The sequence below is a fragment of the Bos indicus genome, chromosome 5 (assembly GCF_029378745.1).
Source record: "Bos indicus isolate NIAB-ARS_2022 breed Sahiwal x Tharparkar chromosome 5, NIAB-ARS_B.indTharparkar_mat_pri_1.0, whole genome shotgun sequence".
NCBI classification, from domain to species: Eukaryota; Metazoa; Chordata; class Mammalia; order Artiodactyla; family Bovidae; genus Bos; species Bos indicus.
The window spans coordinates 70,816,656-70,832,899 of record NC_091764.1 but is presented as its reverse complement, the minus strand read 5'-3'; the positions used below and the strand labels follow the sequence as shown (position 1 = coordinate 70,832,899).

The following is a 16,244-nucleotide window of genomic DNA, read 5'->3' as shown; positions in this document are numbered from 1 at the left end:
TGCATTGGGAATGCAGAGTCTTAGCCACTGGACCATAAGGGAAGTCCCACACCAGAAGTCTTCTTAAGCTCTACTAAACATATAGACTTATGGGACCATCATAGCCACTCTTGTCCTGTGTGACAACATCAGACGTTCCCTTTACTGGGAGGCCTTGTAACAATTCACCCAGCCATCTCAAAGCTATCTTCTACCCAGGTGATGCTCAGGTGCAAGAAGATAAGATCCAGTTGCCCTGATTTATGAATCCAAGCATCTCCTGTAACAACTCCACAGAAATAGCTTCCAAGGTTCTTGAAAGGAACATCACTATTATAGGGATCAGTGAATTCAAGGAAGCCCAAATCTCTGGATATTTACCAAGTATTTATAGTACTATAAGGCCAGATATAATGTGCCAATCTAGGGTCATTTTGACCATAAGCAATGTTCGTCTCAGGCATTACCGGCTAACCCAGGCAACAAAACACTCCTATTTATCCTCCTCTTTTTAATTTTATGGTGACAAATGACTGAAATTATTCATGTTCAAACACATCTAGGAATCACTAGTATTTCTAGTAATGATGTTGTTGTTGTTCAGTCACTAAGTCATGTCCAATTCATTGTGACCCATGGACTGCAGCATACTTGGCATCTCTGTGTTTCACTATTTCCTGGAGTTTGCTCAAATTCATGTCCATTGAGTCGGTGATGCCATCCAACCATGTCATCCTCTGTTGTCCCCTTCTCCTCCTGCCCTCAATCTTTCCCAGCATCAGGGTCTTTTCCAATGAGTCAGCTTTTTGCATCAGGTAGCCAAAATATTGGACCTTCAGCTTCAGCATAAGTCCTTCCAATGAGCATTCAGTGTTAATTTCCTTAAGGATTGACTACTTTGATCTCTTTGCAGTCCAAGAGACTCTCAAGAGTCTTCTCCAGCACCACACTTTGAAAGCATCAATTCTTTATTGAAAGCATCAATTCTTTGGCTCTCAGCCTTCTTTATGGTTCAGTTTTCACATCTGTACATGACTACTGGAAAAACCATAGGTTTGACTATATGGACTTTTGTTGGCAAAGTGAAGTCTCTGCTGTCTAGGTTTGTCATAGCTTTCCTTCTGAGGAGCAAGTGTCTCTTCCTGACCCAGGGATTGAACCCAGGTCTCCTGCATTGCAGGCAGATTCTTTACCATCTGAGCCTCTAGGGAAGCCCCAGTAATGATATAAGGCAGGAAAATCTTGTCATAGATTTAAGATGATTCTATTAAAAAACAGTAGTAGCCACACGTGACCCCTAACCTCAGAACTGAGGTGTTTACATTTATCATTATTGTTTGGGAAATACATATAGCTTAATCATAATCTTACAAAATTTATCTGAGTTTTTTTTTAACATAAAGTGAGAGATTTCAGAAGCTCAAAAAATAGTAGCCAAAGTTCTGGAACAACTTAAACTACAGAAATTTTATGCTGGCACTGAGCTTCTTCAAAACCCCACAATGAAAAATGAAACTATTCAAAACAAATGTAGCAACTCGAAAGCTATGCCCACATGAAAGAGGAAAATGGTATACGGAGACCTAGTTCCAGATACTCCAGCCAAGAAAGGCTCTTCTGACAAGCAGAGATGGTTTGAGGCACAGAACAATCTTTATTTCAGTCAACAAATATGTCTCAGACTTTCTGTTGGGTATGGATGAAAAGCACACAATATTCAGCTCCTGTTCTTGAAGAGTCTGTGATAAACATATAAGCACTGTAACCTTACCTGACTTTGCCAGCATAGATAATGAAAGCAATGTTGTTTGATTTTGGGGAAAAGGATACAGGAAGAAAGATAAAAAACAGCTCCAAATTAGGATGCTCCCTCCCACTGGAAACGTCTTGTTAGTAAGTTTTGGTATGAAGTGGCTGTAAATGTTTTACTGGAAACAGAGCCCTCTCTCCTCTGAAGCCCTTTCCTGCGTGTTTTCAGATGCTAGTAAATACCAAGCTCTATTCTAGCTCAGAATGGGAAGAAACAGCTTTTTGTCTAGAAGGAATCATACACAGGCTTCTTTAGGGACAACGACAACAGCATTTTAGAGCTAAAAAATAAAAAGATGTATATCAGCTACTCTCGCAGGATAAGGGGAGCTCTCCTCCTATTAAGCACGGCACTGGATGTCTTAGTTACAATATCTAATTTATGGCTTACACCAGTCCCAAGAGGCTGGTCTTATTCTCATTTTACAGTGGAAGAGAAGAGTTTCAATAGGGATGAGATGACTTGTTCAAGGTCCCAGAACTGGAAGAAGCAGAGCCGGGATCTGATTCCAAAGTTGTTCTGACTCCCAAATCCATATACTTTCTCAAAGACCAAAGTGAACAGAACTCAAAAAATGGTAAGTTCTTTCTGTTTTGTGTCATCCCCTGAAAGTTCAACCAAGGAGGAATGGAAATATTGACATAAAGGACTCCGACAAACTATAGAACATGTTCTCTTTACTGGGCTCTCCCTCACAGCTCATTCCTCTTTAAAACTTGTTCCAGAAAGTTTGCAACCCTTAGATGGTCTCCCTAGACTAATAGTCACTTCAACTACACTCTGAATTCTGAAAACAGATTCCAGAAGGGAAGATGGAAACTACATAACTGAAAATACAATGGGAGCCACGCAATGCTTGGGGAGTTGGGGACAGGGATAGGTCACAGGATGAGATATGTATTTTAGAGTTTCAGTTTGGTGGCCGTGAGGATGGAGCTGGTCAGAGAATATTAAGCTTCACACCCAGGGAGACCATTTAGAAATGAAATGCAGTGTCAGGTGTGACTTAGCGACTGAACAACGGCAGCAGTAAAGGGAACGAGGGGCTGGGCCTTGCAGTGTGGCAGCAATCTGGGGAGGAAGGGTTAGAATAGCAGTCCCCAACCTTTTTGGAACCAGGGACTGGTTTCATGGAAGACGAGTTTTCCACAGACCAAGGGTGGGGGATGGTTTCAGGACGATTCTTGTAAGGAGTGTGCACCCTAGGTCCCTCGCATGCACAGTTCACAGTGGGGTTTGTGCTCCTGTGAGAATCTACTGTGCCGCTCACCTGACAAGAGGTGGAGCTCAGGCAGTAACGTGAGCAATGAGGATATCCATCTGAGTAAATACAGATGACACTTCGTTCGCTTATCCACCGCTCACTTCTTGCTGTACAACCCAGTTTTTAAAAGGCCATGAATGTGGGAGGGGGGGCAGGGTTGGGGACCCCTGGACTAGAGGAATGGGAGATGGCACAGATATTGCCTCAGTAAGATCTACTGACTAGCTGGCTATAGGAAGGAGGGAAGGAAAGGAAGGAGTGTGGGGTGAGGCCCGGTTTTCTGACTGGTTTGACTAGGTTGATGGCGATGCCATTCTTGGAGACTGGGGAGAAAGGAGGAACAGTCGGTTTGAGGGGCAAGATGTTGGCCTTAGTTTTGAGGTGGTTGTGAACACTCCTGATGGAAATGTTCCATAGGCAGCTGGATCAATGGATTTGTCCATTCTTTCACCCTACAAATAATTATCGACTTTGTGATATATACCAGATGTTGAGTTTGGCATTAGGTATGGAGCGACAACCGAAACAGATGTGTTCTGTGTCCTCACAAAGCTCACAGGCAACACACACACACACACACACACACACACACACACACTTGCTGTGTTGGGCAGAAAAGAATAAGGTATCCTGAGAAGATCCAGCCTGAGAGTGTGAGACTTGACAGTGAAACTGGAAGGCTGAGTTGCATAAGGTTCTGGCGCTCAGTGGTGATGAGGTCTAACTGGAGATACAAGGGGGTCATCTACAAAGAGGCAGGAATTGAAGGGTGTGGGGAGGAGATGAATCAGAGGAACTACCCCATTCTACAGGCTTTTGGGTGGGGCTGAAGAACTAGATACCCCAAAGCTGAGACCAGTGGCTTCCATCCTCCCAGCCATCATGATTCATACTCAGAACACAAAGTCTTGGTGTGTCTGACTGAGGTTGTTTTCTGCCTGGTGACCATGTGCACGTTGCCACCTCTCCACTTTGGGTATGTTTGGCACATGAAAATATACACAGGGCACCACTGATTTGGCCTGGATACTGGCAGACGTGACTAATCCCCTGATTAAGTTAATTCCAGACTGGCTTGAAATATTGATGCTAACTTGGGATTCTTAAAAAAAAAAAAGAGAGGCAATTTCTGTCTCACCCATGCTCCATCCTCTTCTTTAACTGAAAGCCAAGAGACATGGTTTAGGAGCCCAATTAAATCCAATCCATTCTGGCAGAATTAGAGCATCCAATGAACATTTCAAAACCACTTGGAATCATTTAATAGAGAAAAAGTGCATTGAGCCCAAACTGGGAGCTGTTTAGCTATGTGTGGTAAGCTCTCCAACAACATTTATAAAAGGGAATGTTTATTAAGCATTTACTACATGCTGGGCACTGTTCAATGCATTCAGTCTTCAAACAGCCCTATGAAGGATTTATTCTTATTTTATAGATTTTATAGATGAAGAAACTGAGGCACAGGGAGGTTAAAGGCACTTTTCCAAGATACCCTAGCTTTTAATTGGAAGAGCCTGGATTCAAACCTACAAGTCTGGGTCACAGAGCCAGCTCTTTTAACCACTCAATAAACAGGGTCATTACTGTAGTAGTTACAGTGAACAAGCCTGTGTATATTGGAAGATGGGCCTGATTTGTGAGATGCTGGGGGAGATGAGGGGCTTCCTGGGTGGCTCAGTGGGTAAAGAATCTGCCTACAATGCAGGAGACGCAGATAGATGCAGTTTGATCCCCTGGTTGGGAAGATCCCTTGGAGGAGGGCATGGCGGCTCTCTTTAGTATTCTTGCCTGAAGAATCCCATGGACAGAAGAGCCTGGTGGGCCACAGTCCACGGTGTCACAAAGAGTCAGACACGAATGAAGCAACTGAGCACCCACGCATAGGGGAGATGAGCTTTGTGGACCTGTCTGCATGGAATGAGGGGACGCCTCCAGGCAGCCTTCTGGACTGATAGCAGTTTGGATGCCTTGCCTCTGACAGGGTGAAGTCATCCTCAGAAAATCCTGGGGTTTTCCAGGCAGAAGGGAACCTGGAAACCACTTAGTGTTGCTGCTGGTTTATGGACGAGGAGGTTGAGGCACAGGGGAGTAGATGGATGGTGCTGAGGAGCAGCAGAAGCTGGGTCAGAGGGAGCTTCCTCTTCCAGGAAGCCCTCCCTTCCTTCTCTGCCATGAGGACTCTGCCTCATGGAACCTGCTATGCTGTCCCCCATGCACCCGAGAAGCCCACTTCTGGGTGAGCAGGTGTGACAGTTTCCCCCTGAAGTGCCCAGGACAGCCAGGATGAAATGAAGACAGACATCTCCCACCCATAGGGCTGGCATCCCCCAAAGGTGCCTTCACAAGGAAGCCCACTGGCACTGCAGAAACCCTCATCTCTCTGGAATGTGAAGACCCACTCTTCTGACCCAGGCCACTTTTATCCCAAATTGGACCGGCCCTATGCAAACGCATTTCAAAGATCCCACTCAGGTCTCAGGGCTTCCCAGGTGGTGCTAGTGGTAAAGAACCCGCCTACCATTGCAGGAGACATAAGAGATGTTGGTTCAATCCCTGAGTCAGGAAGATCCCCTGGAGGAGGGCATGGCAATCCACTCCAGTATTTTTGTCTGGAGAATCCCCACGGACAGAGGAGCCTGGTGGGCTACAGTCCATAGGGTCACAAAGAGTTAGACGTGACTGAAGCACTTAGCACGCCTGAAGTCTCAGATACTCCTCAGGGCACAAGATTCAACCTCCAGTGAGTTTCTGGAAACTGGGCAGCTCTGGCCCCTCCCCTGCCCCACCCTTGCACCACCTCAGAGGCAATACCCACCCACCACAAAGTGGTGTCGACCCGAAGGGAGCTTCTCTCTCTGGTCATCCAAAGCCAACACATGTCTTACCTTTCCACCTGGAGGTTGACTTTGGAGGGCTCCACGTTGGGATTTTCCCATTCCATCTGCGGGCAGTGCATGAAATAGCAAAGGGTATACAGGGCCTCGGGCTCCCAGTAGAGCGCCCCCTGCTTGTGGTGCAGGGGAGTGCCATTGCCATGGTGCTTGGCATTGAGCGGCTGCAGGTGATGCATTGCTCGGGACACCAGGTCACCTGTGGACAGAAGCAAGATTTCAGATCCTTCAAGCAGCCAAGACTCACAGAGAAGGGGTGTAGAGATTCTCGAGATTCCCTCATTCAATGGAAATGGTCTCATCAGGCAGAGAGGGAAGCGTTTGTTCATTCACCACATGCCAGTCCACGACTTATCAGGTTTGGGGTGCTGCTTCAAGCAAAGCAGGCTGCTACGATAACTCCAGTCCTGCTCTTTGGAACCCACAATTTCTAACAAGGCACAGAAAGCCCTTTTGTACGTGTCTACTTCCAGCCTTCTTCATCTGGGACACACCCCTCTGTCACATCCTCTGCTGTAACCAGTACTGCCTCCCTTGCAATCACAAGAATGGACTATACTGTGTCTTTCCTCTGAGCCTGGGCATAAACTGTTATTCCCTCTATCTAGAACATTCTCTCTCTCCTCTTTTCCAGGCTAACTCCTGCTGATCATCCAGGTGTCGGCTTATATATTATATTCCAGGACACCATTCTGGAATTTCCCCCACTTCCCTGTGTCAGATGCCACACTGTACTTTCTTTATTACAGCACTTAGTACACTGTGACACAGTATTCTTTTTGTCCATCATTCCAAACGATAGCAACTCAGTCTGAAATGACACCTATTTGTGACAGCACAGTTAGAGCACTTTAACATTGAATTCTTATAACACCCTATGAAGTAGGCACCTTTATAAACCCATTTTACAGATGAGGACACAGAGGCCCAAAGAGGTGAAATAACTTCTCAGCAGGGCAGAGCCACTAACAGTAGAAGGAGGATTTGAACCCCAGCACTCCGGCTCCAGAGTCTATGCACTTAACCATGCTCCTTGAGGGGCATGTTTTACTATTCTCAGCACTGGCAAACTCTGAAAACACTCTGGTTTTTCTCATGCTTTCTTAGAAGAAAACTAGCTTTCTCCTTCATCAAACCAGACCTGCACGTTCCCAGGTTGGCCGTGGAGAGAATATCTTCTTACGGGAGACTGGTTGGGCCTGAAGCTCTGACTTTCCTTGACTAAGACTGTGTTTCTCAAATGTGGTTAGCTTGTAAGCAACCTTCAGGAATGTAGTTGTATCCAAGCACCACCTGTATCATTATTTACTTAATCTTCGATGGACTCATTTTATTTTTTAAATACATATATCTAAAAAAGAAACATTATGTCACTGCCATAAATGGGAAATCAGTATCCCTTGCTGTAAACAGAAGGTCATTGTGAAAGTTAATTCAATAAAAAGAGTGTGATTAATTTATACCTGAATTCTGGTTCTGTTTTCTTTTGTTACAAAGGGCAAGTGAAAGAGTTGTTAGGGGCACATATCAAGTGGAGCCTTTCCTCTGAAAGCAATTAGAATGGAAATAGAATTGAAAAGCATCACTCCCATGACCAGTGTTATCTAAGGCACTGCCCCTGTCCCTCTGGAAATCATCTCTTGCACAGTGGGAGGTGTTGCACATCTGGGGAGATGTTCCTCGAAGATATTCATGATGGTGAATTTGTGTGTCAACTGGGCTAGGCTATGGTGCCCGGTTGTCAGTCTAAATGTTGCTGTGATGCTATTTTTTTTTTAAGTTTTTTTAACTTATTTAAATATATATTTAAAATTTTTTCAATATTGTGTTGGTTTCTGCCATACAGCAATGCAAATCAGCTGTAATTATACATATATCCCCTCCCTCCCAACCCTCCCTCCTCTCCCCCCATCCTGTCCCTCCAGGTCATCATCACAGAGAGCTAGAATGGGCTCTCTCAGGCTACATAGCAAATTCTCACCAGCCATTCCTCTTACACTTGCTAGTGTATGTATGTTGCTGCCACCTCCTCCGTTCATCCCACTCTCTCCCTCCCACACTGTGCCTACAAGTCCATTGTCTACACTTGCATCTCCATTTTTCCCCTGCAAATAGGTTCATTAATATCCTTTTTCTAGATTACATATATATGCATTAATAGACTATATTTGTTTTTCTCTTTCTGACTTACTTGTGAAGCTATTTTTTACATATGATTAATATTTATATCAGTATATTGTGAGTAAAGCAGATTACCCTCCAGAATGTGGGTGGGCCTCATCCAATCAGTTGAAGGGAAAAAATAGAGGAGAAAAGAGAGAAGCCCTTGAATAAGAAGGCATTCTGTCTTCAGACTCATGACTGAAACATTAACTCCTTCTAGAATTTAACCCTCCCTCTCCAACCTAGCTCCCTGTGGGGGTCAGGGACTGTCTCCCCCATTCCCAACCCCTCATTACCCAGCTGAAACCAAGCCTGCAGAGCCCACCAGTTCTCTGCCATCCAGCTGTACCTTTTCATAAGACACTTGTACCTAAAATCCAAACAGCTCAGTGAAAGGCAGGAGTTTCTCCTCTACAGGCCCAAGGCCTACCTTCTAGGTTCCCATTTCTTGTCTGAGGGAGGGGCTACTTCCTCAAAAGGAGATTGACAAGAGGGCTATTCATCCCCTTTGTGGGAGCCGGCCAATGGAGGTGAGGTCTCAGCTGAGGGTGAAAACGGCAAATATTCCCCTTTCTCTTCCACGTCCATGGCAGACATGCTTAACTGATCACAGAACTCCTATCCACTGAGTGGAGATGCAGCCTTAAAGTCCTTCTTGAGACAAAAGTCCAAGTGGTCACTATTTACTCTGATTGTCAAAGGACAGAAAACTCCATATCCTAAAGCCAGAGCCCTAAGGTGTCATCAAGATAACCTAACCAGAGTACAATCCACTAAGCTTAATATCTGGACAATGATGCAGGGGTTAAACAGACAGTAGTGAGGGGTTAAACTTCCCTACACCCCTCTGCCTTCTACTAAGCCTTAACCTAGAGTCTGACCCTCCTTCTCTCCATTTCCCACAGCAGGAGAATATATGCAAGAAACTCAAAAAAGAATCAGAGAAGGAAATTCTCTTTTAGGGGTAGGTGGGCAGGAAAGATCTTAAGAGGACCTGTAGATGGAAGCTGTGGCATCCCATGATTCTATGTGAGCAACAGTCCAGCTGTTGTTCACTGAGCATCTACTCTGTGCCAGGCACTGTGAAAAAGCACCTCACATGCATTGTCTCTAGGACTCACAAGGCTCTATAGAGTACTAGACCATTCAGGTATGAGCTAAATCAAATCCCTTATGATTATACAGTGAAAGTGACAAGTAGATTTAAGGGAACAGATCTGACAGACAGAGAGCCTGAAGAACTATGGATGGAGGTTCATGACATTATACAAAAGGCAGTGATCAAGACCATCCCCAAGAAAAACAAATGCAAAAAGGCAAAATGGTTGTCTGAGGAGGGCTTACAAATAGCTATGAAAAGAAGAGACACAAAAGGCAAAGGAGAAAAGGAAAGATATACCCATTTGAATGCAGAGTTCCAAACAATAGCAAGGAGAGATAAGAAATCTTTCCTCAGGGATCAATGCAAAGAAATAGAGGAAAACAATAGAATGAGAAAGACTAGAGATCTCTTCAAGAAAATTAGAGATACCAAGGGAACATTTCATGCAAAAATGGGCTCAATAAAGGACGGAAATGGTATGGACCTAACAGAAGCAGAAGATATTAAGAAAAGGTGGCAAGAATACACAGAAGAACTATACAAAAAAAGGTCTTTATGACCCAAATAACCATGATGGTGTCATCACTCACCTAGAGCCACACATCCTGGAATGCGAAGTCAAATGGGCCTCAGGAAGCATCACTAAGAACAAAGCTAGTGGAGGTGATAGAATTCCAGTTGAGCTATTTCAAATCCTAAAAGATGATGCTGTGAAAGTGCTGCACTCAATATGCCAGCAAATTTGGAAAACTCAGCAGTGTCCACAGGGATGGAAAAGGTCAGTTTTCATTCCAATCCCAAAGAAAGACAATGCCAAAATACTGCATAATGGCACTCATCTCACATGCTAGCAAAGTAATGCTCAAAATTCTCCAAGCCAGGCTTCAACAGTACATGAACCATGAACTTCCAGATGTTCAAGCTGGATTTAGAAAAGGCAGAGGAACTGGAGATCAAATTGCCAACATCCATTGGATCATCCAAAAGGCAAGAGAGTTCAAGAAAAACATCTACTTCTGCTTTATTGACTATACCAAAGCCTTTGACTGTGTGGATCACAACAAACTGCGGAAAATTCTTCAAGAGATGGGAATACCAGACCACCTGACCTGCCTCCTGAGAAATCTGTATGCAGGTCAAGAAGCAACAGTTAGAACTGGATGTGGAACAACAGACTGGTTCCAAACTGGGAAAGGAGTATGTCATGGCTGTATATTGTCACCCTGCTTATGTAACTTATATGCAGAGTACATCAAGAGAAATGCTGGGCTGGAAGAAGCACAAACTGGAATCAAGATTGCTAGGAGAAATATTAATAACCTCAGATATGCAGATGACACCACCCTTATGGCAGAAAGCAAAGAAGAACTAAAGAGCTTCTTGATGAAAGTGAAAGAGGAGAGTGAAAAAGTTGGCTTAAAACTCAACATTCAGAAAACTAAGATCATGGCATCTGGTCCCATCACTTCATGGCAAATAGATTGGGAAACAGTGGAAACAGTGACAGACTTAATTTTTTGGGGCTCCAAAATCACTGCAGATGGTGACTGCAGGCACGGAATTAAAAGACGCCTGTTCCCTGGAAGAAAAGCTATGACCAACTTAGACAGCATATTAAAAAGCAGAGGCATTACTTTGCCAACAAAGGTCCATCTAGTGAAAGCTATGGTTTTTCCGGTAGTCATGTATGGATGTGAGAGTTGGACTATAAAGAAAGCTGAGTGCTGAAGAATTGATGTTTTTGAACTGTGGTGTTGGAGAAGACTCTTGAGAGTCCCTTGCACTGCAAGGAAATCCAACCAGTCCATTCTAAAGGAAATCAGTGAATATTCACTGGAAGGACTGACGCTGAAGCTGAAACTCCAATACTTCGGCCACATGATGCAAAGAATGGACTCATTTGAAAAGACCCTGATGCTGGGAAAGATTAAAGGCGGGAGGAGAAGGGGGCGACAGAGGATGAGATGGTTGGATTGCATCACCGACTCAATGGACATGAGTTTGAGTAAACTCTGAGAATTGGTGATGGACAGGGAGACCTGACGTGTTGCAGTCCATGGGGTCTCAAAGAGTCAGACACGACTGAGCGACTGAACTGTACTACATTATTTTAGCTTTACAGCAGTGATCCACAAGCGGGGTGATTTTGCCTCCCAGGGGACACGTGGTAATATCTGGAGACATTTCTTGTGTCACATCCCAGGGACTGTTACTCTACCTAGTGGGTAGAGGCTCGAGATGTTGCTAAACATCCTACAATATACAAATCAGTCCCCATAAGAAAGAGTTTTGCCCAGGAGTCAATAATGCCCAGGATGAGAAATTCTGTTTTACAGATAAGGAAACCAAGGCTCGAGGTCACAAGGCAGAGAAGATTGGAAACCTGGGTCTGCCTGATTCTAATGTCTGTGCTCGTCACCCTACACTGACCTAAGTCCTTTTTACAGAGACAGCACACCGCAGCCGTGGCCAGCTCCAAGTCCATGATGGGGCAGTTTGGCATTGTGTAGCCAAGGTGTTAACAAATGCTCCTTTCCTTTGATTCAGTAATTCCATTTCTGGGACTCTGTCCCAAGGTTGGAATCCAGAATGCAGCAAAATCTTCATGCACAAGGATTTTTATCCAAAACCTTATTTATAGAATCCAAAATTTGACAAAGAAACAAATGTTTGAAAATCAGAGCATGGTTAAATAAACTCTGGTATGTGATAAAACTTATGCAGTTACTAAAAATGTTTACAGAGAGCTGCAATAAATGAAAAAAAATCTTTAAAATGGTAAGTGGCAAAAAAGTGAAATTCAAAATTGCATACAGTGATCAGGATTATGTTATTAAAAATATGCACTGAGTAAATAACAGGGGGAAAAAAGCAAAATGTTGACCAAGGATTTCTCTGCCTAGAGGGATTGTGGGTGACATTCCCTTCCAACTTTTCTTGTTATTTCTGAATTTTGAATTATGGCATATGCTTCTTGGGTTCATCAGAGTAATAAGCTTAGCGAGGTGGTGTTTACTTTCTAGTGCCTCCTATGTAGGGCCAGGTTGGGGCACATTCATCTTTCCCTCTGTCTTTCTTGAAAGCACTCATAAAAAAGCTCAAAATAAGAAAAATCAAAATTGGGTGGAGAAGAGAAGAGGATCCATGTTTTGAGGCCACACGTCACCCCTCCAGGTCCCCAAGGCCCTGGGAAGGCTTTGGTGTTGGTTGGACTAACCGTGTCCTCAGAGCATCATTCAGTTCGCCCTGCACTTCTAGGCTCTCCGCTTTTTCTCTTGCTGTTTTCTCACTTTATAGGAACCTTCCCTTCATCTTCTCATCTACTGAAGACTCTCAAGGCTGTGATCAAATGCCACTTCTTCCAGGGAGCCCTCCAGGATGCCCCCATTCAGAATCAATTGCCCTTTACTCTGTGTACCTACAACACCTGATGATAAAGTCTAACATGTTACGTGTTTAATTCAGACATGCTTTAGATGCCCATACATCTGCTTCCCCTATTGACTTTAATGGATAGAGACATGACTCATTCATTGCCCTGTTCCCGGTGGAGCAATGTGTTTGGTGGTTAGGGACAAGTTTTCTGGAGTCAGACTCTCTGAGTCTGAGTTTCCAACCTGCCACTGACCAGCTGTATTATCTTGGGTGAGTTAACGTCTCTGTATTTGGGGATAATTATGTCCTTTGTGAACTTGTTGTGTGGATTAAACTGCTAACATGTAGAAAGTACCTAGCATTGGTTTCTTCATTTGGAAAATGGAGATAATAATAGTTCCTAATGAAGCGATCATATAAATCACTTAAAGCACTTGAAATAGGGTTGGGCACATTCTAAACGTATAATAAGTATTCAGCATATATCTTTTACTTTGTATTGTTACTACCATCATCATCTTCATCACCAGCACCATTTTTTCCATCATCTTGGCCACCATTATCATCTTCATCATCATACTATCTACATCACCATCAGTGTCATCACTGTCATCAGCCCAGTCTCTGGATCACAGGCCTAAAGGATGTCTCTGATGAGTGTTGGTCATGGGAGATGAAATCGGCATGGGGATTCTACAATCACTAGCTCCACTTCAAATCCCACTCTATGTGTGTGCTATCTGCTGCTTCCCGGTCAGCTTCATTCATGAACCCAAAGCAACAAACCCACTGTCACTAGCTACACTGAGTTTGGGTGGCTAGAGTTTGGTTCTAGGAACCTACTTGAGAATCTGCTTATAATCAGGTTTCCCAAATGTCAGTCATTTGAAAATCAGCATCATGAATTCTCACATATCTGTGTGCCATAGGTCCGATTTATTTGCTTAATATTTTTCTTTAAATTGGCTCCTTCTTTCACACAATACATTCATTGAAAAAAGAAACTTTATATCAGTGCCATAAAAGGAAAACCAATATTTTTCTAGCACCCATAAAAAATTCATGGCAATTAAAAATAGAAAGTGTTTTGTGTATTGCCTGCAATCTCCCTTGCTACCCTTTGGGAAATGGAGCTCTGCCTTCCAGACTCAGGTTATCAGTGCAATTCCCTTTAAGCTGTCTTCCTGCATGCCACTGTGATCACCCTGAGACAAAGGATTGCATATTCCAACATGGGTTCCTTTCCCCAAAACCTGTACTGTGACAGCACCTTCAATTCCTTCCCTGCTGTTCATCCACAGTCAGCTACCACTTTCTATGTACATTTTCAAAATTTCCCACAACCCTGGGGTAGGAGGTATCATCACTCTCTTTTCAGAGATGGTAAAGCTGGGAATCAGAGTGATCAAGTTACTTGACCTAGGTCACACAGCACAGATGAGGAAATCAAGGCACTCTCCAGCATCATAAACCGTGGTTTAACTTGCCTCCCAAATTTTATTGGGCTCCAAAATCACTGCAAATGGTGACTGCAGTCATAAAATTAAAAGATGCTTGCTCCTTGCTTCTGAAGAATTGATGCTTTTGAACTGTGGTGTTGAAGAAGATTCTTGAGAGTCCCTTGGACTGCAAGGAGATCCAACTAGTCAATCCTAAAGGAAATCAGTCCTGAATATTCATTGGAAGGACTGATGCCGAAGCTGAAACTCCAATACTTTGGCCACCTGATGCAAAGAACTGACTTATTGGAAAAGATCCTGATGCTGGAAGGATTGAAGGCAGCAGGAGAAAGGGACAACAGAGGGTGAGATGATTGAATGGGCACCACCAACTCGATGGACATGAGTTTGAGCAAGCTCTGGGAGTTGGTGATGGACAGGGAAGCCTGGCGTGCCGCAGTGGGTTGCAAAGAGTTGGACGTGACTGAGCGACTGAACAAAGACAACTCATTCCCTATTTTATACATGAGAAGATTGAGTCACAGAAGGGTTAAGACCAGTGACACTTTACCATTGAAAAGGGTCACAGGTACATTCTAGTGGCTAGAGGCAGCAGGACCTTATGAAAAGACCCCATTTCCCCATTTACATTTGAGAGGCTCCTTGTCCAAGCAGAGGGCTTTTTTTTTTTTTTTCCTGGTGACACTGAGGAGAGACAACCCAGAAACCCTTTTTATGCACAGTTGTAAATTAATGGTCCTGTTTCGAGTAACACATTGAGTGGGAACTGCAAGTTCACAGTTTAGTGTAAAAAGAAAATAGAAAGAGGCATTTTTCAATGAAGCCCTCATTTTTTTTCCCTTTAAATAACAGAAAGCAATTACTCTACTTAATGGCTGTCCAATGCAGGTTAATTGGGAGCTTGGGGGCAAGGCAAGGAACATTGGGCAGAAGAGCTGCAACAAGGTCTCAGAGGACACAAATATGGGATGGATGGGACCAAACGAAGAGTCGAGTTGATTCAAAAATGAGCACAGCCAGGGCCTCTGCTTTCCCTGGAGATGGGGTGGACTCGCTTCCGGCAGACCTACTCCTGACCCAGATCAGGCAAGGAGGCCTGCCTGGTCTGCTCACTGGACTCTAAGTACTGTCTTGCTAATTTCCTGGGGCTCACGGTTAAGAATCACCAGCCTGTGTCAGTTTGGGGACCTTTGTGAGTTAGCTTCTCACTCAAATAACGTGAGTGGCTCAGTTCAGCTAGTAAAGAATCTGCCTGTAATGTGGGAGACCTGGGTTCGATCCCTCGGTTAGGAAGATCCCCTGGAGAAGGGAAAGGCTACCCACTCCAGTATTGTGGCCTGGAGAATTCCAAGGACTACAGTCCATGGGGTCGCAAAGACTGAGCGACTTTCACTTTCAAATAATTTGACATACAGAGATTCCAGTTCTAGCCCTCTGAGTTCAAAATTCAGTTCAATAGAACACTAAATATTTGACAAGAATTTCATTGAGTTCCCCTCCCCTGTAGCATTTTCTTCAGCTTTTGTTTCACAGACTAGTTCACTATGGGTCATTCGTGTATTCATTGGACATTCAACAGGTATTTCCCAAGCTAAGGGCAATGTGTTAGGTGCTTAGAATGCAGAACTCAACTGGACACAGCACAGTTAAGCAGAAAAAGAAAAGATGATTTGAAATGGGACTCTGCCACTTAGGAGTTGTGTGGCTTTCGGTAAAACATTTATCCTTTTAAGTCTTAGTTTTCTTATCTATAAAATGAGAATAATAATACCTTTCATGTGCTTAAAGCATTTGGCACACAGCAGGTGGTCTGGAAATAGTGGATGTATTTTTGCCCCAAGCCATAACATCACCACTATACATCACCACTGAAGGCAGTTTGGGGTTTTAATATGATGCCCTGAGGATAGAAGCAGGGTGTATACAGAAGTTTCAGTGGGCAGGGGCAGGGTGAGGCGGGTGGGAGAGTGGGGGTGGGTCTGTCATCTACCTGCTGGTGAAATACTCGGTAACCTTTCTGAATTCTCACATCTCCAATTTAGTTTTGAGGACAGCATTCACAATACCTGGTACAGAGCAAACTGTAGATCCTCAGACCTGGAAGGAACAAAGGTCTGACTAACGTTCTGATATTATAGAGGCAGATACAGTCCACCCATATCATCTAGAAATACCCAGGCTTCCCCCAGAGACAGGGAGT

General features: G+C 44.0%; 1 protein-coding gene across 3 annotated transcripts in view; it reads right to left on the bottom strand.

Moving 5' to 3' along the window:
• ABTB3 (ankyrin repeat and BTB domain containing 3) overlaps positions 1 to 16,244 on the bottom strand; it is a 332,144-nt gene that overhangs the window by 113,322 nt on the left and 202,578 nt on the right. For all 3 annotated transcript variants that reach the window (XM_019961249.2, XM_019961248.2, XM_019961247.2), the window contains exon 3: positions 5,939 to 6,143. In XM_019961249.2, coding sequence (XP_019816808.1) covers positions 5,939 to 6,143 — 205 coding nt within the window. The remainder of the gene's footprint in view (positions 1 to 5,938; positions 6,144 to 16,244) is intronic.